This window comes from Pseudoliparis swirei, chromosome 6, assembly GCF_029220125.1.
Source record: "Pseudoliparis swirei isolate HS2019 ecotype Mariana Trench chromosome 6, NWPU_hadal_v1, whole genome shotgun sequence".
NCBI classification, from domain to species: Eukaryota; Metazoa; Chordata; class Actinopteri; order Perciformes; family Liparidae; genus Pseudoliparis; species Pseudoliparis swirei.
Genome location: NC_079393.1, coordinates 19,678,778 through 19,702,874, shown reverse-complemented (window position 1 = coordinate 19,702,874; position 24,097 = coordinate 19,678,778). Strand labels below are relative to the sequence as shown.

Below are 24,097 nucleotides of genomic sequence, written 5' to 3'. Positions count from 1 at the left end.
TTCATACCTTCTTCTCGCCTTTTTTGTTGTTGCCCCCACGTCTCGTTCCTCTTTTCCCGGCCGCCCAATGTGTATTAACTGAAGCAGTAACGTCGACATCCTCCATTACCGGTTCCTCTTGGCGCCAGTTGAGCTGGGCTTCAGTGAAGGATCTCTGGCGCCCCCACACGTATGTGCGCGGTACTGCAGCGTAAACAGTAGAACTGAGGGCAAAGTTAAAGTGAACTATGCAGATTAGAAAATATGTGTAATTGGGTTTCAGATAAAACTACACCACACTGGACAATTAGGATTAGTGCACTATTTAATTCATAACTGCAGTATAAAATGTTAAGTCGAGAAATCTCTTGAGCAAATACTAATTACATTTAATTAAAAAATCTAAAGTGGAGAAAGTACAGAAGAAATTAAACTTGTGAGACTGGTATAAATTAAAATATGTTGATGGAAATATACTGGTCTACGAATAAATGTTGGTAAACATATTTTCTATCTTTTAATGTGGACTTTACATTTTCTAAAAAAAACAATCGAGCCATTTAACAGTAAAAAGGCTGTTTAATAGCAGAATATATTGAAAGCACGGTACAGCAATAAAAACTGCCATATTGCTCCTATTTTACATGACTTACACGGCTGCTGTTCAGCTCATCAAACGAAAACAGTAATACGGTACGTGTACAGTAATTATGAGAAACACAACATACAGACAGGCTCACAGAGCACCTCGCCCATCACTGACCGCTGGCTGTGTCGATTAACTAATGCACAATAATATAATAACCATAAGAGCAAGAAAGAAGACAGAGCAGTCAACCCCTACAGTAGTGATGTCCTCATAACAAAAGGGGACACAGTGGGCTGAAACAACTGGTCACAGGGAGCAGAGGAGCACCGCCACGAAGCCCACAGACCAAAACAAAAGAGAAGAATAAAAAACCAACAAAAGTATGGATTACTTTGTACGTACACAATACATACATGACATGAAATGACTTGACAGTGCCCATGGTAAGTCATGACACTGAACTGGCCTTCATCCACCACATCACATCCTCTTCATGACTTGTACCTCCGTTCATGGATCACATGAGTGCTGTTGCACTCCAAAGCTTCAGTTTGTGAGTCTTGGCACCCCGGCTGCTTCTCCGCAGCCTTCCTCTCCAACAGCTACCGCGTGAACATGGGAGCCGACCTGTCGTCGGTCACCGACTTGCGGAGCCTCACCCCCCGGCGTATCGTCACCAGCATATCCATGTCCTCCTGGGCCGTGGAGGACTGCTCCGGGGGCACGCACTGAGCCGGATCCCCTGGCAGGAGGCTGTGGAAAGGAAAGTGACCCTCTCCGAGGGCGCGGGCGCTGGCAGCCAGCTCCCCGATCTTTTCCACCAGGCTGTGGCGGTTGGCAGCGAGCAGAGGGTCCTCCTCAGCGGCGTGGGCGGCGGGCATGCCGTAGGTCTGCTGGGCGTAAACGGTCCTGTCCGCCCCCCCTCCTCCTCCTCCTCCTCCTCCTCCACCTCCTCCACAGCCCCAAGCTGCGTCGGGGAGGCTCATGCACTTTGGAGAAGCCCTCGTGTAGTCACTAGCAGTTGGGTCATCGCCATAGAGGAACTCCTCGCTGCCGGCACGATGCTGGGACGGGCTTGCAAAACCCGGTGAATCTGGCACTGTTGGGGTCTTAATTGGCACGATGGGGGGCCGGATGGGAATGGGGCCGGATGTGGACGGCGTGCGTCTCACTCCGGTTTTGGAGGATGGAGTCCGGCGAATGGTCGCCGTCCCCGAGGTGATGGCCCCGGCGCCGCTTCCGCATGCACCGTTCGGAGAGCCCAGCAGGCTCTTCCCTGCAGGCAGCCCCGCGGTGCTGGCAGGCCTCTTGGTTTGGATCATGCGGCGGTAGCTCTGAGCGATGTTACTGTGGCGCGGGATGGTGGAGGACTTGTCAAAGTCGGCCTGTCCTTCGCCGTCAGCGTCCCCGTTGAGAGAGTAGCACTCGTAATCAGAACCTAGAGGTGACAGCGAGGCGTGAGCATCGACTTATCCGACTGAATAATGAAGAACGCCGAAAGCAATTACGTTGTGAAGAGCTATTTTGTAGCCTTACTCCGTAATAAACTCTTTGCATGCATGGGATTGCATTACCACTGAAAGGTAAAATAATAGAGCACAAGTGTATCACACAGAGCCAATTAGAAATGCTGTGCTGCACACAGATAGCATGTGTGTGATCCTGACAGACTGTGTGGGCGTGGGGGGGGGGGTTACCTTGTGAGGGAATGGTGTCCTCGGAGCAGGAGGGGGTGTTGGTCTGGGTGCTGTAGCCGCTGGAGTACTGCAGAGAGTCCCTGCTGCTCTTCTGCTGCTCCATACTCAAGCCTCTGGTCAGAACCATAGCGAGGCTGCTGGCTGCTGGAGAGAGCGGCTCGCCATGCTGAGACACACACACACACACACGCATAAATATTAGCACACATTTACATGTGCAATTCACCCTGATACAAGACTGGAGGCATACACACGTATGCGTGTATGTTGTATTTTGACTTCATCAGGACTTCTTACCTTGGCTGCATTGGGTCCTTGGAGAATTCTGGCTCTGCGTGGATCGTCTGGTTGCATCCCAGAGTACCCCAGCGGACTGGGCGTAGCATCCAGCTCTCTCATCTTATTCACGGTCTCCCTCCTGCGCTGCAGAGTGCTGGCCAGTGACGGCTCACAGGATTTGGCCCAGTCCTACAGCCGCAGACGGAACAATGAGACGGTCCCGCCACCGTGCGTCCGCGGCGTTTGCCGCCCCCGACAGTGGTGCAAGTCAACGGGACACGGATGATGCCGATTATGCTCATGAACTCGTTAGATGCCGATGTAGACGTGGTCAGACTACATCAAGCTGCGCAGGGGTTGTGAGATGATATAGCCGTCTCAGTTTCGCACATCTTTGCGAAGAAAGATCTTTAAAGCTGAGCTTGATGAGCGGCGGCAAAATGGGGACCGTGAGGTTAATATTTAGGCTCAATAACGTGCGTGAAGGCCATAAAACACAAGAAAGCAAAAGAAGGAACAAAAAATAAAATTGCAAATGAAAACAAACCTTCCAGCTAGGAATCTTTGATGTGGGTGAGGGGGTGTTGGATCCGGGGGAGTGGTTAAATGTGGGGGACGCAGGAAGTATGACAGAGAGAGGCCTGATGGTGCCAGTGTGAGAGAAAGCAGGGCGGAAGGTACCGAAGGATGAGCATGAGCCAAACTGCGGAACGGACAGACAAGTCTGAGTCAGAGTGCTCAACGTCCACGAGACATCTGCGTCAAACCGCACAGCGGCTGTCGAGAGGAGCCCACGGGCCTCTTTAAGCTATAGCAGACAATGAGTGAAATGCAAAGCACATCGTGTGTGTGTGTGTGTGTGTGTGCGTGTGTGTGTAAAAATGTTAGATTGGTAAGATGCATGCAGTACTTACCGCTGTGGGAGAGATGCACTCGCTGACAGACTGGCAGGTTTCTGAAGCCTCAGAGGAGGCTGAGCTTGATGATTTCTGGGAATGGGGAAGATGGAGTAAAAGAGAAAGAAAAAAACAGTGGAGGGGAAGAAGAAATGGAGTGAGAACGATAGGTGAGAGAGATGCACAGAAAGAGGGAGAGAGTTGGAGAAGAGAGGAGCTTTAGGACGAGGGAGGTACTCTCCGAGGGGATCTATAGACCGTGGCCTAGATCAATAATAAAGCAGCTGTAAGATCATTTATTCAGAACAGAACATTGCACCAGTGGGTGCGCTTGTGTGTTGCTCGGTGTGTTCTGTACATTTCACTCGGTTCACACTGAGAGAGTCTGGAAAACCTTTATCAGACCGGCAGGATGAAAATTCAACATTTGAAAAAGAAAAGCTCTGTTTGGGTTTGCGATTCCCGCTATGGAGCTCTTTTTGAGACATTGGGGGTTGGGTCTGAAATGCAAGCATGGCAACAGTGAAGGTGCCAAATTGGATAAAGGATCATTGTTAAAAAGAGATGATTGTTGTAGATCTACTGTGACAGGACAGTGGTGTTGTCTCCGTGTCCTCCTGCCCTGCAGCGTTACGACCTGAAGAATCTCTGAAGCCAACAAGTCTGCTTAGTGCTTAGTTTAGTTTCCCTTGATGGGAATGAACTCTGTTATTATGGCTGAGGCTACTACCTGGCTGGTGATGTCAGAAGGCATGGGCGACGGAGGCTTCGAGTGGGTGTTGGCGTCCTGGGATACGAAGCCCGAGTCGTGGGAGGAGACGCTGCTGAGCCGATGGGCCCCTGCAGAGGGCATCAGGAGGAGGCTGTGGACAGGAGAGCACATCAGAGTCAACCCCATAGGACACAAATCTAACTGGGGAAGACGTGATTTGTATTCCTATAAGTATGCATAAATGAAATGTGTTCAATGACAATTATTTTTAACTTTTTGCTTTATAAAAAAAACAATACTTTAAAAAAAAATCTCTCAGACATGATATCGTGATATGAAGACAAAAAAAAAAAGGTGAAGAGGTGCATTACATTTCCATGATGAGCGAGCAGCATATACACATCAATACTAAGTAAATGATGAGCTCTATTCTTGTTTCAAAATTAAAATAGTCAACTCCCCAATCAGATTCTGGGGTATGACTATGGATGGCAGCCTTTCACAATAAAAGACTTCCCTGTGTAAGGACACTATGTGTTCCAATACCCATACTGCCATATTATTTAGTTTACCAGAAAAATATTTGTTATTTCCCAATACAGAGTATTTCAAATGCAGAATGGCAAAAACATACCAGGATGTCTCTCTGCAGCCGGTAGCATTACTTATTTGTTGTTTCTATTTCAAAACACCTCTTCTATGTTGTTTCTGTATAATGATAAGATATTAATATGGCAAGGAATAATTCAAGTTACACTGAAAAACATTTCAGTCAGTTATTAAAAAAGGCAAAAATATGATGTCATACAGCAGGTTTTTACATTCAATTATGTCAACAGGAGCAAATAGATATATCATTTTTTATTTCACCCTTTTCCCTCGTTTAATTTGTGTTCATTTTGGGCATCGTAACTCTTCTATAATAATATACCACCATGCATGCTGAGCAGGATTGTGATTATAGCTTTCCCCCCCCCCCTCCCTATTTGGTTCTGAAACGTGTTATGGGTATATGTATGTGTAGGCCATGGAAAAAATAAGAAACGGCGTAATGAAAAATGTATCACAAAAGCTGAGGACATGAAGGCCGTGTTATGTGAACACTTTAAATGATGCCAGTCTTCTCATTCCGGGGCATCAAAGAGCATTCAGAGTGATCCCCTCTTTGATTTCTATTCCCTTCTGAACGTTAACAGCTGTCTCTGTGCTTTTTGTCTCGTTATTCTCACTCGCCGTCGCCGCCGGATTTGAAAAATGTGCAACTTATGCTTCCCACCTTCCCTCTGCACTGCTCCCCCCCCCCCCCCCCTCACTCTGGAATGCATCTGAAGTTATCACTTCTCCTTAATCTTTGTCCTCCAGGGTGTGAGGCTGAACGAGGAATGCCAAATTAAATGTGACAAATTAAATACCCTGAAATGATTCATTACCCGGCGCTAACCTTTGGCCCCGTTTCTCTCTCGTGTCTTTAAAGGAGAACAAAGTGAGCTGCTTGTTCCTCCATTCGGCTACACCAAGACCTTCGTCTCTTGATCACAGGTTTCTTTTGAAATTTCCATTTTCCTAATCATGTAACACCAATCTTGTGATTACCCACCACTGAATCATGGCATGCAGAAAACATACTATGACCTTCAGTTTATTCAAAGCCTTTTGCAGACCCGGTGGATGCAGTGAAACATCTACATCGGTCAAGCCGGGACCAAGGTTGTTTCTGTTTACATTTGTTCAACTTTCACCATTAGACGGACAAATATGTAGACTTTGGTTCCTCGTGTCGGCTCATGGCTGTCAGGCTTTAATGTTTCACAGCTTTGGCGCTAATCTGGCTGTAAAAAGCTTCAGAATTGCAAATCTACCAGGTGCAAGAGCTGAGAAGCTGGCAAGATACGCCACGTCCTCCATGTCGACAGTCTGGCTGTGGAGTGAGCGAGTTACCGGCTCATGGATTCATGACAACCGTCAATACTTCTTTCTTCCTTAAGTGTGTTCATAAGTGACTTTAAATCAAGAATGTGCAAGTATGTCTATTTAAAACGGCCCGGATCCACTCAGCTCAAGTGTGTGTGTGTGTGTGTGTGTGTGTGTTTAGGATCTACCTGCACATGCTGCTCTTCCTGGAGCCGGTGGTGCTGGGGGAGGAAGGAGGGGTCTGGTAGGACCAGCTGTAGTCGGAGCCCTTCAGGTCCCGGATCACCTGCGGCGACGCACATAATCACACGGTGACGATACGGCGGCAGCAACAGTCCCGTCGACGTCGCATTTACACGAGATAGAGAAAAAAACAAATGTGCGTTCGAGATTCTGAGAAAACATGTCTTACTGCTTATCACAAGCCGTTGTGGAATATATGAAGGAGCAAACAAGTTTCTTCAGTTACGTCCCAGTGTGGTGAAATTGTCGTGTCTCCATCCTATATCAAGCAAATGTCTCTGTCACCAGTAGTACACCTCCGTTACCTGCTCACTGGCTGGCGGCAGCTTGTGGGGGTCTTCAGTCAGCAGAGTGAGGTCGTCAACAATGGGCTGCAAATGTGTGATCTCTCCCAGCATGGCAATCTCTGCATTCTGGAGAGGAAACATGGGGGGGGGGGGGGTAAAACATCCTCTTACACCCGACGACTCTCAGGTGAACAAGAGGCCCAGTGTTCCTCACCACCACGGGCTGCAGCAGGCCGATGAATGTGCAGTAGCGCCCCCTCTCCTCCAGGAGCGCTCTGCGCACCGCCTGCTTCTCCGTCTCCTCCATCAGCAGGTACAAGTCACTGACGTCCTGCATGGCGCTGTCCAGCTGGGGGCGCAGGTTACCCCGGCCTGTGTAGGGGGCAAGGGCGCGAAAAGGGCGCAGAGTAAAGGAGAGGGAGGGTGGAAGGAAAGGAGGAAAGAGTGAAGATACAGGAGGAGGAATGAAGAGAGATTGGGAATTTGAGGGGCGGGTGATAATTATGGAAGTGACATGAAGGGAGGAAAGTGCACCCAGTTCAGAGAGGCGGGAAAGAAGAAGAAAAAAAGAAAATTGGATGATTAGAACCCATCATGATGAATAACGCACCGACACACGCTGCACATGGGGGTGAGAGGACGCTGAAACATGTCGTCCATCATGATTCGATGCAAAGCAATCGGTGGCGACTTGTGTATCGGGAAATGGACGAGATGAGACACACGGACATGACGGCATGACTGACAGTCATTCGGCTGCAGTGGCGCCGGATGACAGATGAAGGCAGGCGAAAGGATGCAATGATGACCACAGAGATGTCACATGTCGTCACTCAAAGCATGATTTAGACAGACGTGCACTGCCAGATTAAAAAAAAGATTCAAATGCTTCGAATATATCTTTGCATCTTTGGTTAAATCTCACACAATGGACTCACTTCAACTCCTGTGCAGCTTGAAAATACAAATTGTGTCCGCAGCTGCCTAGATCCTAATCCCTCGGTCTTTAGCGAGCAGCACCCCCTTAGGGTCGTACCATTATCCATAGGTTAAAGACGTTAATGGTTTAATCTGTCAGCGCGCCAACATTTAATATGACACTGATTACATTTTTAGTCTCATAAGGATCTAACAGTTTAACCCTCCTGTCGCCTTTGGGTCAATTTGACCCGATTCAATGTTTAACCCTCCTGTTACCTTTATATTTACTGACATATTTTACCCTTGGGGTCAATATGACCCCAGCTATTAAAATCTCCAGAAAATTATTAGAATTAATATTGTTTTCCAAGTTTAAGTGTGAGGTACTTTATGTTTGTTTGTTGACTACCGAAAGAACACCGACATTAAACATTGAATCGGGTCAAATTGACCCGAAGGCGGCAGGAGGGTTAAATATTGAATCGGGTCAAAATGACCCGAAGGCAACAGGAGGGTTAAGATAGCTTAGCTTAGCACAAAGACTGGACACATGTTTCCGTAAGACAGAGCCAGGTTAGCGCCTTCCCCCCCGTTTCCAGCTTTTATGGTGAAATAAGCCGAGTTCAGCCAAACACCTGCTGGAAGCGGCTTCATATCTCACCATCATGAGAGTGGTATCAATCTGCTGACTCTGTGCAAGACAGCAAAGTAACAGTTTTTTTCCATAATTTCAAACAATTCCTTCGTTTAACCAAAAATGCTAAGACAACACAGGGTTGTTCTTTGTCTGGCAGTTTAATCGAAGAATGATTTACGATGCATTTGAAAACTCTCGTGAAGCACAGCGGACATACCTAGAAGCTCTACAGCCAGGGAAAAGGCCAGAAAGAAATAGAGGAAGGTTGCAGGGGGGGGGGGGGACACACAGAAGAACAGGCAGTGTTAGCTACATCAAATCAGGGCACAGTGAATGTTCACGACCAGCCCGTACCACTGGTGTACATCCTGTGTGGTAATATCAATTTAGTTACATCCAGCAGTGATGGCTAATGCAAGCACAGCCAGGAAGGAAGATCATTTATTTGATTTATAAGGTAGAAGCTGACAGATACTCAAACTGGGAAGCAGCTTTTGAAGTAGTGCCAGGCATTTAGATGTTTTCGACTTGTCATATCTCATTCTGGCCACTAGGTGGTGCCAGTTCACTCCGAACCAGCGGTACAGACCAGGGACCAGCAGCCAGGGAGACTTATGGCATTAATATCACCCCTGAAAGCTCAATGAAGTCGTGTGATTTGATCCATTATTCAACAGATTTTTGTTTTTCTCACCTTTTCGTGCTTTTTTCTGGAGTTTTATGGTATCTAGCGACTTCCTTTTGATTTCCTGGCGAGACCGCTTGTATTCTGTGGACAGCAAGTAAAAAAAGAAAAGAAAGAAAAGCGGGTCAATTTCAGTCAAAATACAGAGTGCTCACCAATAAGGACTTACAGTTTGTGTTTCCAGGTTGTTCACCTTTGGCATGGTCTTTGTCCAGCTGATTAGCCGTCTTCTTCCATTCCTCCATCCGGTCCTGGAGTGGCGTAACCAGGCCTTCCATTAGAGCGCTACAGCGGACAAGGGAACACAGCATGAGAGGAGAGGGTGAGAGAAAATAGCTTTTATTTCCATGGCACAAAAACACTCAGTTGAAGAGTGGCTGAGAGGAAGGTCAGCAGAGATGGGATGATGAGACCTGGGAATAATAATCCCCTCAATGCAGGAGAAGAGAGAATATTTCAGTGGAGGAGGAGAGGGGGGGGGGGATAGAATACCCAGGTGACACTTACTTGGTGAATTGGCGTAATTTCGCCTCAATGCTGCGGTGTCGCATGCACATCCTGGTCAGAGCAGAGCCGACGTCCCTGGTGGCACCTGGGAGGAGGCAAAGCAAACTAATTGTCACCCACGATATAAAAGGTTAGAATTACATATCACATAAATGCCTCTCGGGCAAAAATAAATATAATTCTCTATGAAGGAGACATAACACATGAAGAGAGCCATTTGAAAGGTCAGACGGCCGGTGAGGCGCCTCCAGCTGCAGCCACGAGGGGGACGAGTGCCGATTGTACACACAGAGCCCGTAAATGTCACATTTGTTTGGCGAAGGCGAATACATGTGACACAGACAACTAAATCCCTTACGCCCCCGCCCTCTTCACGAAACATGCATTTCTCCCCTTTGACACTTGAAGATTTCCCGTGTGATTCTCGCCACAGCATAAACGACCGCGTGTGTGAACTGGTTACTGTTTTCCTGTCTGCTGAAGCGTAATTAAAGGGTTTTCAGCCTCTAAAGCCCGGGCTGGCCCACTGTCCCTCAGATAGTTCACAGGCCGGTGTAATATGTGGCAGCAGTGATCCTGCTGTAATCTGGGCTAATCTGAGGGTCTCTCGCCAAACAAACACACACACACACACACATTTATCGGCAGCAGACAGGCCTCACAGAGTCGAGGCATGCACGGTTGTATTTGTGTCCAAGAAGGATTTTTGGAGCATGTGTACAGGTCTGCATGTGTTTGCGTATGTATAGACAGGTGGTGTGATTTACCATCCCCCCCCCACCCCACACACACACACACCCCACACACCCTTTCCGAGGTTCTCACCCCCTCCATCCTGGAGGGAAAAGGAGGGAGCCCTGTAAGGGGATATCCCTCTATTCTTCCCTGCCTGCTCTGCCTTTCCTGTTCTCTCTGTTTCCTAAACACCATTCATGCAGGGCGGAGAGAGAGAGAGAGAGAGCGAGAGAGAGAGAGAAACTGGCTCTAACGCCGCAAGAGAGAGTGATACGTAGAGTGAAAAGAAAAAAACACAACTAATATAGTGAGCCTGAAATAAGACACGGGGTAAGGAATGTTCCACATGGCGGTCCGGTGAGATCTGAGCTATTTTCCAGTTTCCACACAATAAAGAAAGTATCTCAGTGTCTCTCCAGCTGATCTCACGTCACACTGACAGTTCAAAGAGCATTTCACCACTCGGCTGTCAAGCGGCTGCACCAGTTCAAAGACACCGAGCAACCGACCCGGACTCCGTCTCACGGCTGGCCATTTTTATTCGTGGGGACGGATGTAGAATAACTTGAGTGTGTTTGTGCGTCGGGGGAGAGAAGGGGGTGGGGGGGGCTGGGTTTACACCGCTTTTCTAGGTGGAAGAGAGAGGAGAGCGTCAGAGGTCAGAGGTCGTCCAGCTGGATCACACGCGGGCGTTAGAAAACGCCAGCAGGAAGTGATTGAGGTAACATGTGGGAACTATACGCCGAGCTCTTGCTATAAATAGGAAAAGAGACGTCCATCTTTTCCAGACTGGTGTTGAGTGACCGTCATGTAACGGCCTCTTTTTCTGACGGGCTCGTTGCTTCGTGGAGCCGAGAGTCCTTTGCACACGTGTCCTTAGACGGGTTATGAGTCTCTCCTTTTTGACTTTCTCCTCTTGAAAGCATTACGGGAGGCGTCCGCAGCTGCAAAGCAGCGCTTGCAGGACGGAGGGAAACTGAAGAAGGGATGAAAGGATGGACGGGGGGAGAGAGAGAAAGAGAGTAAGCAAAAGAGAGTAAAGTGGGCTCTTTTATCTGTACAACAGACCTTCCCAATGTCACCGTCAGCCTGCCAGAGCCCCTAACCCCCCCCCCCCCCCACTCTCCTGTCCCATCCACACCTGCCAATTTCTCTTCCTCTTTCCCTCCTCCTCCCAGAGGGTGAGGGGAGGGGTGTGTGTGTGGGGGGGGGGGGGGATCAGCTGAAAGCTACATCCTTGGGAGGTCCAGAGACTTCCTGTCTATGTCCAAGAGCCCTGCTGGCCTCTGGCCTCACCCGGATAAACAGGGTTCAGTGGTTCACTCCCACTGTACCCTGCACACACACACACACACACACACACACACACACACAGGCATGTGACAAACAAGCTGGGAGGACAGTTTGTGAGTTTGTCAACAGCCCTCTGTTCCTCTTCCTGAACTTTCATCCTCTTTTGGCCCTTTAGTAGAAGTATCACGTTTCCTTCTTTTTTTCCAGGGAGTTTTTCTTTCTTCGAGCACTTTGAGGCAATTTTGAGATTTGTGATAAACAAATACAGATAGAAAACGGACTCGACCATCTCCCCATTTAGGTCAACCAGTACTAGACTCTACAGCAGCTTGAAACGTGGCTCAAAGTGCATCGGAGCTGGGAAAGTAATTATTTAGCAGACCTGGACCCATGGGGCTCCGGGGGAAGTCGGGTCGACCTGCAGACATCCACACGTGCACGAAGGAAGCAAATCACAGACCAGGGTGGAATAGAGCGGTTATGCATCCCAGAGACACATGGAGCAAACAACTTTGGAGCAACTGAACAACAACATGTGTGTTTCATTATTATTATTAACACTACCTGATGGCTCCTGGTTCACTAAGCGTACTGAACAGAAACACACATTGACATCAGGTCGGTAGGCTGAGATTGTTATAGAGGGAAGGTGAAGCCCTCGCTGTAATCCTTCAGCTCCAGTATACAGGACCAGCACAGTGTGGTCCCAGTGTTTAGTGAGTGGTTCCATCCAGAGCTCTGGTTCCGATTAACTCCCTCAAATCCTCGAGGTAAAAGGAGCTTTTTTTAATAGGTCTGCTTTATAGGGGGCTCTCCCGCCAGGAGCCGGGAGCTAAACTGCCACGGGTCTCATTCCCTGATGTCTTCAACATGGTAGCTCGGCCTCACCGTCTCTCCCTATACGGCATCTCAAGCCCGCCGCCCCACTCGGGTTTCATTTGTCGAGCTGGACCGAGATTCTGCCGTCGTTAAGATTTTTTTTCTCTCGCATTTTCTCAAGTTGAATCCGGCCCTCCACGAGTGGAGCGGGTGCTCCCACTTCCTTTGCTTCCTGTGTCAATAAAGCGTGTTTGTGTGCAGCTCCAGAGCGAAAAAAAAAGTACAGAACATCCTCACGGTTACACTTCCAGGAATATGACGTGTTTGCTTTCCTTTGCGAAGCTCTTATGCTCCGCAAAGGAAATTCCATCACCCGTGAGACAACAGTTATTCCTCCCGTCGGCACCTTTGGCGTCAGAGCTGACCGCGGCTGGCAGGGCCTGCGAGCTTCCTGCCTTCGCCCTCCCTCGGCCCTTTTAAGTGCTACCGAATGTGAACTGGCAGGGACACAGCGGAGGCCCCCGATGGATGAAAGGGAGGCAGAGAGAGGACACACTGCCGAGGGCCGGAGGAAGTGGCGGCAGGTGCAACAGCACAACATCTCCCACACTGTGATTTAAGAACGGTTCCTGTAATGTTTTCTAATAATAGTTCAAATAGTTTGCAATGGAACAGATAACATCACGATAACATTTTCTGAAAAGAAACAAAAAGAGAAGGGGGAGGAATCGCTTAGATTTTTCGCCCGTTTGTATAAACCAGTCGACGAATACGCAGCCGGGATTTCTAAACTTGACGAAACGTCGTAGATTCACATCATCAAAACTTCGCTTCAAAGCACACAGCTGGAGTTGTGGCGGTGTGTCTCGGTGGGAGCAGCCAGTCGGTTAAGAAATAAAGCAGCATCTCACTCTGCTGCTGGTAGGGGAGCAACAGCTTCTGATGGAGGGAAGAGGAGGCGGATGAATGAGCCGCATGCGGACATTGATTGTGGAACAAGACTACACACTTATGGATCTCACTGAAGTTCAATAAATTGTGGAGGACAGGCGGAGACAGCGCTCAAGTCCTTTGAGGAACTCTCCAGAATCTCAGTTTGAAGATGTGCGTGTATGTTGACACACTTAAGAGGCTAACTCGAGAATAAATACGCATTTCAGAAGATTATTTGTTCATGTAACACAACGTAAACGTCTGTTTCACTCAATTTGATGTCAACGTTGTATTTTCTTGACAGATTTGGGTGAAAAGCATGTTTTACTTTGTAAACAAAGTCCACGTTGGTGTGAGGGAGGGGTTTCTTATGGAAATTCCTTCGTTTGAAAGAGAAGAAAAACATTAGGCCATCATTGTTTGTATCAATTTTCTTTACACTTAAAAACTCAAACACAGAATAATAAAAAATAATTACTCCTATTTTACTTTGGGACTTTTTTTCTGTTCTTCTTAAGACAATCTATTGAAGTGGTTAACCCTTCATTTGCCACACAGTGGAATGTAACTTTGATGAAAGTCACAAAATGCAATTACAATATATTACATAAAGGCTATTAAATATTACTCCATAGCTTAATATGAGTCTTTAAATTACTTGTTTTGTCCCACTGTTTCTAGGACAGTAAAAATAAATATATATTAAAAATCCAGACGCAGAAGAGAAAAGTGAGAAGCTGTAAATAACCCTAAGTGACAGTGAGTGTGTGTATGAGTAAACGTATACATGCTCTTTATGCGCTATATGAATGTCGGCAGCAGAAATCAAAACAGCACTTAAAACCTTTGAGTCACTTCCTCTCTTTACCAGCGGCAACATTTTAAAAAAGGCAGCGGAAACGCCCTCAGGATCAATTGTTTTAGCCACACACACTCACACACACACACACACACACTCAACCCATTGTCGTCTGGCCGGCACGCACGGCGAGTTTCACCTCCCGACCAGAAACACCCAGAGACCTGTGTGTGTGAACGCGGCCTGGAGAGCATTAGGATGAGACTGGAGGAGGACGACAACCAGGAGGAAGCGATATGTTCTGTTGGAGCAGCTTCCTGTTCAGTGACATAAACGCTGCTAAAAATAAACGCCGGCCCTGGTCCAGATGTGAGTGAGAAAAAAAAGGGGGAAATGAGAGAAGTACTGTATTGTGCAGTAAAATGGAAAGAGCAGAAACATATCTGGGGTAGTATCCTCACCTCGAGAAGGAGGACACAGAGGAAACTATATGCACTTTTTCCTTTTTTTAAAGACCCCACATGCATCCAAACTGGAAACACAAACAGCCAGAGCCAGACATGGAGGCAGCGGTCGGAGAATGACTCAGTCTCTAATGGAGCAAAGCCTGCGAGCCAGTTCATCAGATGACTCACGCTGTCCTGCTTTAAACCCAAAATGCAATATGGTTCTCTTTATCTATCAGCCGGCGATGCTCCGCCCACTCAACGTTGTTCCTTTGCAAACAATCCTCCAAACAACAGCGACGCCGCGTTTCAGAAGCGACAACTCCACCTCCACCTGCAGCCTCCGAGTCACAAGACACCCGTTCCCCTCTGTGCCGAGCTTGGCGTGTGTGCGTGTGCGTGTGTGTCCGTGTGAGTGTGCCTGGTTGCTCCAAACAGATTGGATTATACTGGAACCGTATTTCTACAAAGTCTTCACAAGGGAGTATCAACCCATATGTTGTAAGCATAACTCCATCCACACTGTTATGGCCATCTGTCTTCTTCATGCTGATTGATTCTGATCACAATATATTTAACGGCTTGTATTTAGAACGAGAGTGGAGCTGGAAGCCCTGCTTACCCGAAAATGTCAGATTGTCTCCATCTCCGAGCTAAATGCAGCATGTCAGCTTGCTCAGTTATATAACGCTGATATTTAGCCAAACTAAAATCATCAATGTTTGTCCCAAATATCACGTCAATCTATCTGGTAGTTAAGACATGTAGTCGACCTCTACTCGAGGAACGTGAACCTCAAAGAGGCAATAGAAGTCAGAAAGGTCAGGAGGATTATGAATAACTGGACCAAAGTGGTCCTCTACAGAGCCATGATGCTAGAGTGGATAAAAGGAAAGATTTTGGTAATAAGGCAAAGATGCTGAGAAGTAAAAGGGAGCACATAAAATGTATTTGTGTGTGGAAAATAATCGCGGAACCATGTGATCTAAACCGTGATCCTCCACTCAGAGCAAATGTCTCCCACTGTTCACAATCGGCCACCTCAGATGATGAATACGATGCATGTATCCCTTTCATTACCTCGTTTAATGCCCTCCTTTACATTCCTCCCTCCCTCTCCCTCTCTCTCTCTCTCTCTCCAGGATATAACTGTTCCCCTCAAGCCCCATGTTTGTCTTCTTAGTTTGGTATTCACCCTCAGAACGAAGCTTATGCAGAGCAGAACAGAATGTTGTTTTCTTTCCATTATTATTACCATTCCCTCCCTTTTTTCCGTCCGTTCCTGACATCATTGTTCCAGCCACTTTGCATGTGGTCATTATTACAGCTGGAAAACGTTCATTTTTGCAGCAATCGCATTTGAGTGTTGAGGTTGAAGCCCGTAAACTCCAGAGAGACACGGAGAGCCGTTCCCTCAGGCAACTGAGGGACAAACGAGAGGCCCTCGTATGCACCTTTTTGGCCTGGGGGTCGTGAGATACCTGAGGAGCCTCACATACAACAATAAATAAAGGCACAGCTGACCCGAACGCATCATGCAAAGAGACTGCATGTGCATGTAAATCCCATGTAGAAACACCCCGTAATCTCTGGTCACGCAGTCAATCCCACATGTAAGATGCCGGTGTAACCTGCCTGTACAGTGCAGGCTCATAAGCTTGATGGATGTCGGGGCCGGTCACATGGGCCACACTCTCATTATTTTACATGTCCGCAAGAAATAGCTGCGCTGCTGTGACCGTGCAGGGGACAGTAATCCCCTCATCTCGCTCTGCACGAGGCCACGGATGCATCTCGTCCGTGCCAGGCCGACCAGATGGCGAGAGGGGATAACCGTCCCATCTGCCATCCCAGAGAAGCACAGGGGCCAAGCAGATTAGCGCCGCGCCGAGACACTGATCTACCGGCCGCGTAGATCTCCATTCCACCAGTGAGTATGGACCGAGTGGGGGAGAGACGGAGACGGAGAGAGTTTGACCCATCGGGACACGGCGCCTGTGTACCGGTGCGCTCTACGGGCACAAAGAGAAGAAAAAAAGGTTTCGCAGCACAAACTTGCAGAGCGTCGCAGTCTGACCGGTGATCCCCCGAGTGAGAATTTTTGAAAGCTTGCGGACGGCTGATCAGGAAGGGAAGCGAAGGCAGTGTCCGTGTGTTACAGAGTGGGGCTAAGAGGATTAGCTAAACGCCTCTGCCTAGCCTGGATACCCAGAGCTGTGGAAATCCCACTGTAACCACAACCCCCACCCACGGCCGAGCCACCGCCAACCCCCCCCTAACTGGGCCCACCTCACTCCCCGAGCCTGTATATCTCATCCCCGATAGAGTGCATTCAACCATGTCCAAAAATGGAGAGAAAAATGAAGTCAACCTTCCATAAAAATATGTCAGCCTAGCAACAACGAAACACCAACAACAGAGCCCACTATTCTCCAGATAAGTCCAGTCCTGTTACAGGCCCCACACACACACATGTAATACGAGCGACACAAATTGTCTAGACAACATAGCAGAAGCCATTAGGCTGACCTCAAACTAAGCCCCCCGGAAAGAAACATATACACTTATATGGAAGAAAGCTGAGGTTCTCCAAGTCCATAGATCAAGTATAGACTTTGCGGTTGGCAGACCTTTATTGAACCCAGATGTGAGAGACAGGCGTGCCTTTACACGCAGATCCATCGGCGCGGCTTAGAGAAACAGCGTCGTCAGACCCGGTGCCAGAACGCCTGGCTGCCGACACCTCCAGCTGCTTCATAAAACACAGACGCTGACGCCATGACCACAAACTCTAAAAATGGACAAGTGGAAGCCTAAATATGAACATGGAGGCAGTCCGAGGTGGAAATTGGAGAGTAATCTTAGATATAATGTCGCTACTATGGCATATGGATGGAAAAGCTGCCCACCCAGAAAAAGACAGCACAACGTCCAGAGGGGACATCAGGAAATCCTCTTTACGTCCCTGTCCTCTGACCCTGGATCAGTCACAAAGCAGGGAATGAGAGGAAACGTCGCTTTCCTTTGTCAGGGAGAGACGTCTGCAGAGTTAGAGGGGGTGACGGGGTGAGTGTGTCAAAGGTGGATTAAAGGAAACAGAAGACGAACGCGATGAAACCTCCAGCTGTGCCCGCAGCTGCAGCTCCTCCCCGAACACGAGGAGGGGAACCTGGGGTGAGAGCAATGGCGGCCAACAGTTCATAGCCGAGGGCCTGCTCCCTGTGGTGCAATCAGCCCGATATGGCGGTGCAGACGCAGAGATAAACAGGCAGGCGCACACACACACACACACACACACACATAAGAAAGGGGGAAAACAGCCACACAGGCTCCTGAAGAACCTCGAGTTAGTCAATGTAAAAGCAAGAGGGAAGACATGCCAATATATTTAGGATAATGGGTTTGAACATTGCAGAAGCCCAGAAGGGCATATTTGCCTAAACTATGTGGGTGGAGCCTTCAGCGCGGGGTTCAAAGGTCATCCCAACGCACTACGAGCCGGCTCCGGGACATATCGACATTCCCGCTGACAAATTAATTGCTGGGTTTCACACGAAGACTCACCCGGCTCACACTGAGATGGTGCGCACAACAACTGCCCAATCTCTGTTGGGTTGCTTGGCGTAAGTGTTGGAAGAGAAGGAGCAGCAACGGTACCGATCGAGTCAATGTTTGTCAATCTATGATATGGGCTGAACATTGAAACCATCAAATTATGTTCTAGTGATAAACTGCTCGCGCAGGAAAGATGGCAGTAGAAAATAATGTTCAGTTAGGATTTTATAATCAATTTCTCGACTGTTATTTTCTCGTTATACAAACCACAAACTCACAAGTGATGACTTCAAACTGCTTATTTTGCATGACCGGCCGTCAGGAGTCTACGGCCGCACTGTGAGGCTGTACTTTGGTCCAGTTAAGTGAGATATTTCAGTCTGGACCGTAAACAACAAAGAGACACTGCCGAGCACAAAGACCATTGAAACCATCAAATGATTTGATTATATACGCTAAACTTATCCCAGTCTATATTCATCATGTCTCATAGTTCCTCTTCGCAGAGCGCTCCCTGCCTCATACAGTCTGTGGCCTGATGACATTAATCCCAAAGTTAATGTCCCTGGGAGAGGAGCAGAGGAGTGAGTGGGTGTGTGAGTGACACACTTAGAGGGATGGTATGCATCCATGGCTGTAAATCTCAACGCGACCCTCTCTCTCTCTCTCTCTCTCTCTCTCTCCGGCCCATCTATCATTCTGCTGTTTCACCGTCTTCTACAGTTGACGCACTTTGCCTTTGAAACCCGGCCCGGCCGTGGTCTGTACCCGATTTATTGGCGTGGGCGGCCAGCTGCGAGCAGGTTGACGCGAGTCTATATACCTCGCTTCACATTCACATCGGGAATCATTTAGGGGTGATGGATCGCCACGGTAATAAACTCTACTGGTACTGGACGAGCCATCAGTGTGAAACCAGTGAGAATGTGTGAACACTAGAAGAAGAAATGCTTTTTAGTCCCTCCAGCAGTAAGTGGTCAGCTGCGTGGTCCAAACTGCTTAAAGCATGTTGGCATGTGACCTGCGAGGTCAGCTGGTCGGCTAACAGCTGTCACTCTTTGAATATCTCTCTATACGTGTGCGTGTGTGTGTGTGTGTGTGTGTGTGTGTAGTCTTTGCACACTCATCCTTCATTCCCAGTTGTTGTTTTTTTACCTACATGCTGCTCTCGACGATCAAAAATAAAGAGTCCGTGTTAATCAGCTTCCTGTCTGCTGCCACTAGCGGGGTGACGAAGCAGATCAGCCTCATTAAAGACCGGAGAAACAATAAGCTCAGACTTTCACTTCACTCCAACCCTGCCACCCACCCCAGAGCGTCCCTAATTTCTTGGGAATTCTATGAATGGACCCCGAGCTCCACACAATACCGTAATCCTAAACATGTTAAACTGCACAACACAAGACATAACGCTGGCGTGGTTGGAGCATCATGAGTCACAAATAAGCAGTGTTGATTTATTTTGCAGCTTCCCCCCCCCACCCCACCACTTCTCACAGTCTTGCCTCGCCTTAGCGGCGTGCGAGCGTTGTGACGGAGAGGAAACCTCCTTACCTCGAGAGTTGGTGGCCATGTCCGCGACCTTCTGAAAGGCATCGAGGAAGGCCACCGCTGCCAGGATGGTGGTCCTGTAAATATATTTCGGCACACGTTCACTACCCCGCGACTGCATCAGAAATCCGTAAACATTGCACAAAAACACCCCCCCCCCCCCCCCACCCCCAATGGGACCACTTCTCACCTGAGCTGAGAGTGCAGCTTTGTGGCCTTGGCACTGAAGTCTTCCCACACGGGGTAAGAGCTCTGATAAGGAAAAGGGAAGAGAAATAAGTCAAACAAATATTTCACCAAGGACATTAAAGACACACACAGACACAGACACACACACACCCACACACACACAGACACACACACACAATGTTCTTCACAACAGGATCAGATCTGTTTTTTTGACTTTAATAATATGCATTTGAAATAAGGAAGAAATAACTCAAACAGGAGCTTGGTTTCTTCCCCGGGGGTTGGAAACAGGTTGGTGTATAAGCACCGTGCTCAAACTCGTCTTTAAAAAAGGTCAACGTGATTTCATAGTGCTGTTATTATTGACCCTGGTCCACCGAGCAGTGCTCGTTCTTTGGTGTGGGCTGGTTTGCATGTTCAGATGTCTTTACTATATATATATATAGTATTATATTATAATGTATTATAGCTGTTTATGTGGACCGGGCTGATATTATGACTTGAACCCGCGGATCATGACACGCTGCTTTGAGCTCGAAGAGCAGAAGCCAAAACATAAAACACATTCAAGCCTCGATCCCATTAGAGCTTGAGCCCTTGAGATAGAGAGGAGGGGCCTTACCCCCATGTGCCCCTTTGATGGAAAGGAGCCAAAAGAGGATGCGCAGCCTGACTATATATATAGTCATATATATATATATATATATATATATATATATATATACATAGTGGGCTTGGAATCTGGAAAACAGTCTTGCTCTTCATCACTTCTGTTATAACCACCATTCTGGAAAAGATGGTGTTTAACTCCCAGCTTCTCTCCGCCTTAGAAAGGTGATTTAGGACGCGTTATCACGAGCAGAAACGTTTGCCGTGATCCGCTAAGCCTCCGCTGTCTACACTCGACTCCAACAGGTGTCTAATTAGCTTGTGTGGCCTGTGACTCCCAGCGGCATGGAGTGATGCGCTGCCAGGACAGCTGAGGGAGGAGGGTGAAGAAGAGACCACAGAGGCCTGCATGCAGAGCAGCGGGAGGATGGGACAAACATCTCTCTCTCTCTCTTCCTTCCTTTACGCCCAGCTCCCAGGGAGGTGAGGGGGAGACAAACAGCGGGAGGGGAAGAAAGACAGGAAGGAGAGAGACAGGCTCTTCCTCCAACTTCTTGTCATCCATCAGGTGGGTGAGGACTAAATGAAGCATCCTCAGGAGGCGGCGCCGTGATGCTCAAGGTCGTTGTTGTTGTTTTACAGTCGTTTCCCCCGCACCCGGAGCCTGGAAGTCACATCCTTTGATGATACTCATTCTTGATGTGGCTGATGTAATCCAGCTGAATCATTGTCTTCCTTCTCACCCCCTACCTCCTATTCTACCACCTCCTATACTCTTTTTTAAATCTCTTGCTCTGCAGCTTCGTCAGTCGGTTATACAACCACCCAACAGGTGCTGCGTGTATCAGGACACGTCTGCGCGGTCTATAAAAAAGGCTTTTTAAAAGTTCTTCAAGTCCACTGCTGGGGTATCATGTCGGTAATTGTACACTTTACTGTAACTTTGCTCCCAATCAGGGAGAGCCGCGCTGCTGCCTTGCTCCCAGGGGGGGCGGGGGCGGCAGAGGGGTGGGGGGGGTCAGACAGGCTAGCGTGGCCCAGCCAGGCGGCAGGAATGAGGTCATACGTCTGTCTCCGACAGTGGACGTGGCCACTGTGCTGACTCGGGGCTTCGGCCTCATTCATCTTTGCTGCTTATCAATACATAGACTGCCTCTTTCTAAGAGCCCCCTTCTGTCTCCCTAAGCCTGGCATGAGCATGCCACAGAGGGGGAAAGGCAGGAACTCAAACCAGCGCTCCCAGTAGCCCGAGAGCTGATTTCATCGGAGCCTGACAAACGAGGGCCCATAAATAGTCTGTCCGAAGGCAGCGCGGCCCCCGCGAGTTGGCGATCAATAACAACTCTGTTGGGTGGAAAGTGCCGCCTGATGCTCGACTTATTAACTGCCATCAGCACTGTGTGGCGTGAGCGCCCTCCACAATGGGAAGACTGGGAGCTGCCAACCGGCCTGATGAATACATTCACACTTTCCATCTGTTGTGGTGGACAACAACAGGCCACCCCGGGTCAACTTCCTTGACCCTCCCCCATCACACACACACACACACACAATTGTATGTGGGTTATAGACAATGAGAGACATCTAGTTCCTGCGGAGGAAATCATTGTAATACTGCGCTGAGAGAAAGAGAACACATTTAATTGCCGGGACCAATTGAACTGCACAGGGCTGAAGTCGAGATGTCCTGCCTCAGGGCCAAACATCAGGCACAATCAATGAAAGCACAATCAATAACCTTTAATGATCGTCTCTGTCCGCGAGGTTTAGGTGATGGAGACGGTTGTTTTCTTTCAGGGCTTCCACCCGTGTCATTTAATCCAAGAAACCTTGGAGGCTGGGATGAAGTGGGAACAGTTGTCCGGGGGTCAAATGGCACCCGAGAGCCACACTGAGATAATGACTCTCAATTTTCTACAGCTCCTTTATTTTTCATTCTAAAACTACCATGAGGTTAGGTTGTGACCCTTGAACCGAGCACATTTAACCACCACCAAGGAAATAAACATGTGGGTTATTCAATATAGTTCAAGTCAGCAGTTATTATGTGGTTATCACACACTTGCTGACACTGTATTTTTCAATAAAACCCGAGGCTGACAGACCTGCTGCACATTATGCAAATAGCACAAAGGGAAACATGTTTCATCTCTCAGTTTGACCCGCAGCGGTGTTTCCAGTGGGGGAGGACCCGGTATGAGACAAAGGCAGTAAAAATATGCGTCTGATGAGCCACGGTGGCACCACAAAGGTCAGACCTGATCCCAGTCTACTTTCCCGTGGAGGCTACATGTGTGTCACCTACCTTCATGTCGTTCACGATGGCCTGGAATAATCCACCCAGCGCGCCACACTCCTTCTCCACCGACTCCATGGTGTCCAAAAACAAACCAAAGAAAAGCTCGCAGAAAGAAGAAGAAGAAGAAGAAGAAGAAGAAGAAAGACAAAATAATAATAATAATCGGATTTAAGACCCGCGCTCAAACAGCACACATGTAGATCTGTGTGTTGTTCATCCGCCCCGTCGTTGTCCTTTTCCCACAACACACGGAGCCGGCAGCGGCAGCGACGGAGAGGACGCGAAGCCGCACAGAGAGCCAGCAATCTGCGGAGCGCACGGACAAAAAGAAATGTGCTGCTCGATGGTGGCACCGGGGGGCCGCGCGCCCCGCTCCGCTCCGCCGCGGCTACTCGCCTCTCCGACGCACGGGAGGGACGGCGCGGGGAAGGCGCTTTGTCCGGATGAACTTTACAGCCAGGAGACGTGGAGGGAACATGCACTGTGGCTCCTCATGACCGCGACGTTAACCCGACAAAATAATACGAGTAAAAGCAAATACAACGGAGAGATCACAAGAGCGGGGACGAGGACAGGAGGAAGGGGGACGCGCGGCGTTGGTCGCGGCGCAGCAGATGTCTCCGAGCTGGAGTCTCCCGTAATACGATCCATGGGTATGGGAAAGGGGCTGGTCAAGGTTTTTTTCCATTTTTTTTCATTTTAACATATAGTGGGTAAGGAGGAGGGGTCAAGGAGGGACACCCCCACTCCGTTCCTCCCCTCCTCTTCCTCCTCTTCCTCCTCCTCCTCCTTCCACCCACGCGCAAACAAAAGTGAAGCCCCGTCTCTTCCATTGAACAATCGATTGAGTTGCAAAGAAGGATTTCCTCGCCTCCATAATGTGTATTCACGCACACGTCTGTTGATGACCGCGTGTTCCTCTCGGAGTGGCTCTCACTTGTTTTCAGGGAACAGGGTGATCAGCTCGCTTTGTATCTGTTAATCTGCTGAATAAACATGACAAAGGAGAGAGAATGTTAAGTCAACCTCAAATGATTTCCTGTGGCTCAAAGGGATGGATCAGCATGTTGGGAACAGCACTATGGAGCTGCTGTCTTGTCCAGATGAGAAGATGCTCCTCTCATCTGTGTGTGTTAAACATGGAGCTACTGCCAGTTAGCTTAGCATACAGCTGAACTAGCTTCGCACAAAGACTACAAGTCAACCAATCCATGTTTCTTGTCACATGGAAACTAATCATGTAATTACAGTTAAATACAGATAATCTAGCCATTTCCTTTTAAATGCTGCAGTCCATAGAGGAATGGTTACAGGCCTCCACGTGTATGATTGGGAAGAAAATCCACTTAGCAGACCCTTTAAAACTCAGCAATGAAAATCTTGTTTGCCTATAATCCACGACTTTATAGAACCAGAGGAGTTAATACGACATGCTGTTGGTTTACTGGGGGATTTGTGCCCACCAGTAGAGGCAGGAAGTGAGTACACCTGGCCTGTATGCAGCACATCGCCTTAAAAATACAATT

General features: G+C 48.4%; 1 protein-coding gene across 3 annotated transcripts; it reads right to left on the bottom strand.

Moving 5' to 3' along the window:
* Nucleotides 1-538: 538 nt before the first annotated feature.
* mtss1la (MTSS I-BAR domain containing 2a) lies at nucleotides 539-23,567 on the bottom strand. Of its 3 annotated transcripts, XM_056416899.1 has the most exons (16): nucleotides 22,578-23,567; nucleotides 19,665-19,726; nucleotides 19,478-19,551; nucleotides 9,344-9,428; nucleotides 9,030-9,121; nucleotides 8,846-8,920; nucleotides 8,369-8,377; nucleotides 6,808-6,965; nucleotides 6,612-6,719; nucleotides 6,252-6,349; nucleotides 4,171-4,303; nucleotides 3,459-3,533; nucleotides 3,092-3,247; nucleotides 2,563-2,733; nucleotides 2,266-2,431; nucleotides 539-2,006 (listed from the first exon to the last, which is right to left on the bottom strand). In XM_056416899.1, exons 1-16 carry the CDS (start codon nucleotides 22,644-22,646, stop codon nucleotides 1,171-1,173), a joined length of 2,367 nt encoding a protein of 788 aa, XP_056272874.1. In that variant the 5' UTR covers nucleotides 22,647-23,567; the 3' UTR covers nucleotides 539-1,170. The 3 variants fall into 3 exon arrangements, with proteins under 3 accessions (XP_056272874.1, XP_056272875.1, XP_056272876.1); XM_056416900.1 differs by lacking the exon at nucleotides 8,369-8,377 and having other exon boundaries at nucleotides 22,578-23,566; XM_056416901.1 differs by lacking the exon at nucleotides 3,092-3,247 and having other exon boundaries at nucleotides 22,578-23,565.
* Nucleotides 23,568-24,097: the final 530 nt, after the last annotated feature.

Excerpts from the sequence above, each read along its gene's own strand:
- mtss1la (XM_056416899.1), bottom strand. The coding sequence starts at position 22,646 with ATGGAGTCGGTGGAGAAGGAGTGTGGCGCGCTGGGTGGATTATTCCAG. Across the intron at positions 19,552-19,664 it reads AAGCTGCACTCTCAGCTCAG|GACCACCATCCTGGCAGCGG; the intron begins GTGAGAAGTGGT and ends ATATATTTACAG. Across the intron at positions 9,429-19,477 it reads CATGGCCACCAACTCTCGAG|GTGCCACCAGGGACGTCGGC; the intron begins GTAAGGAGGTTT and ends GCCTCCTCCCAG.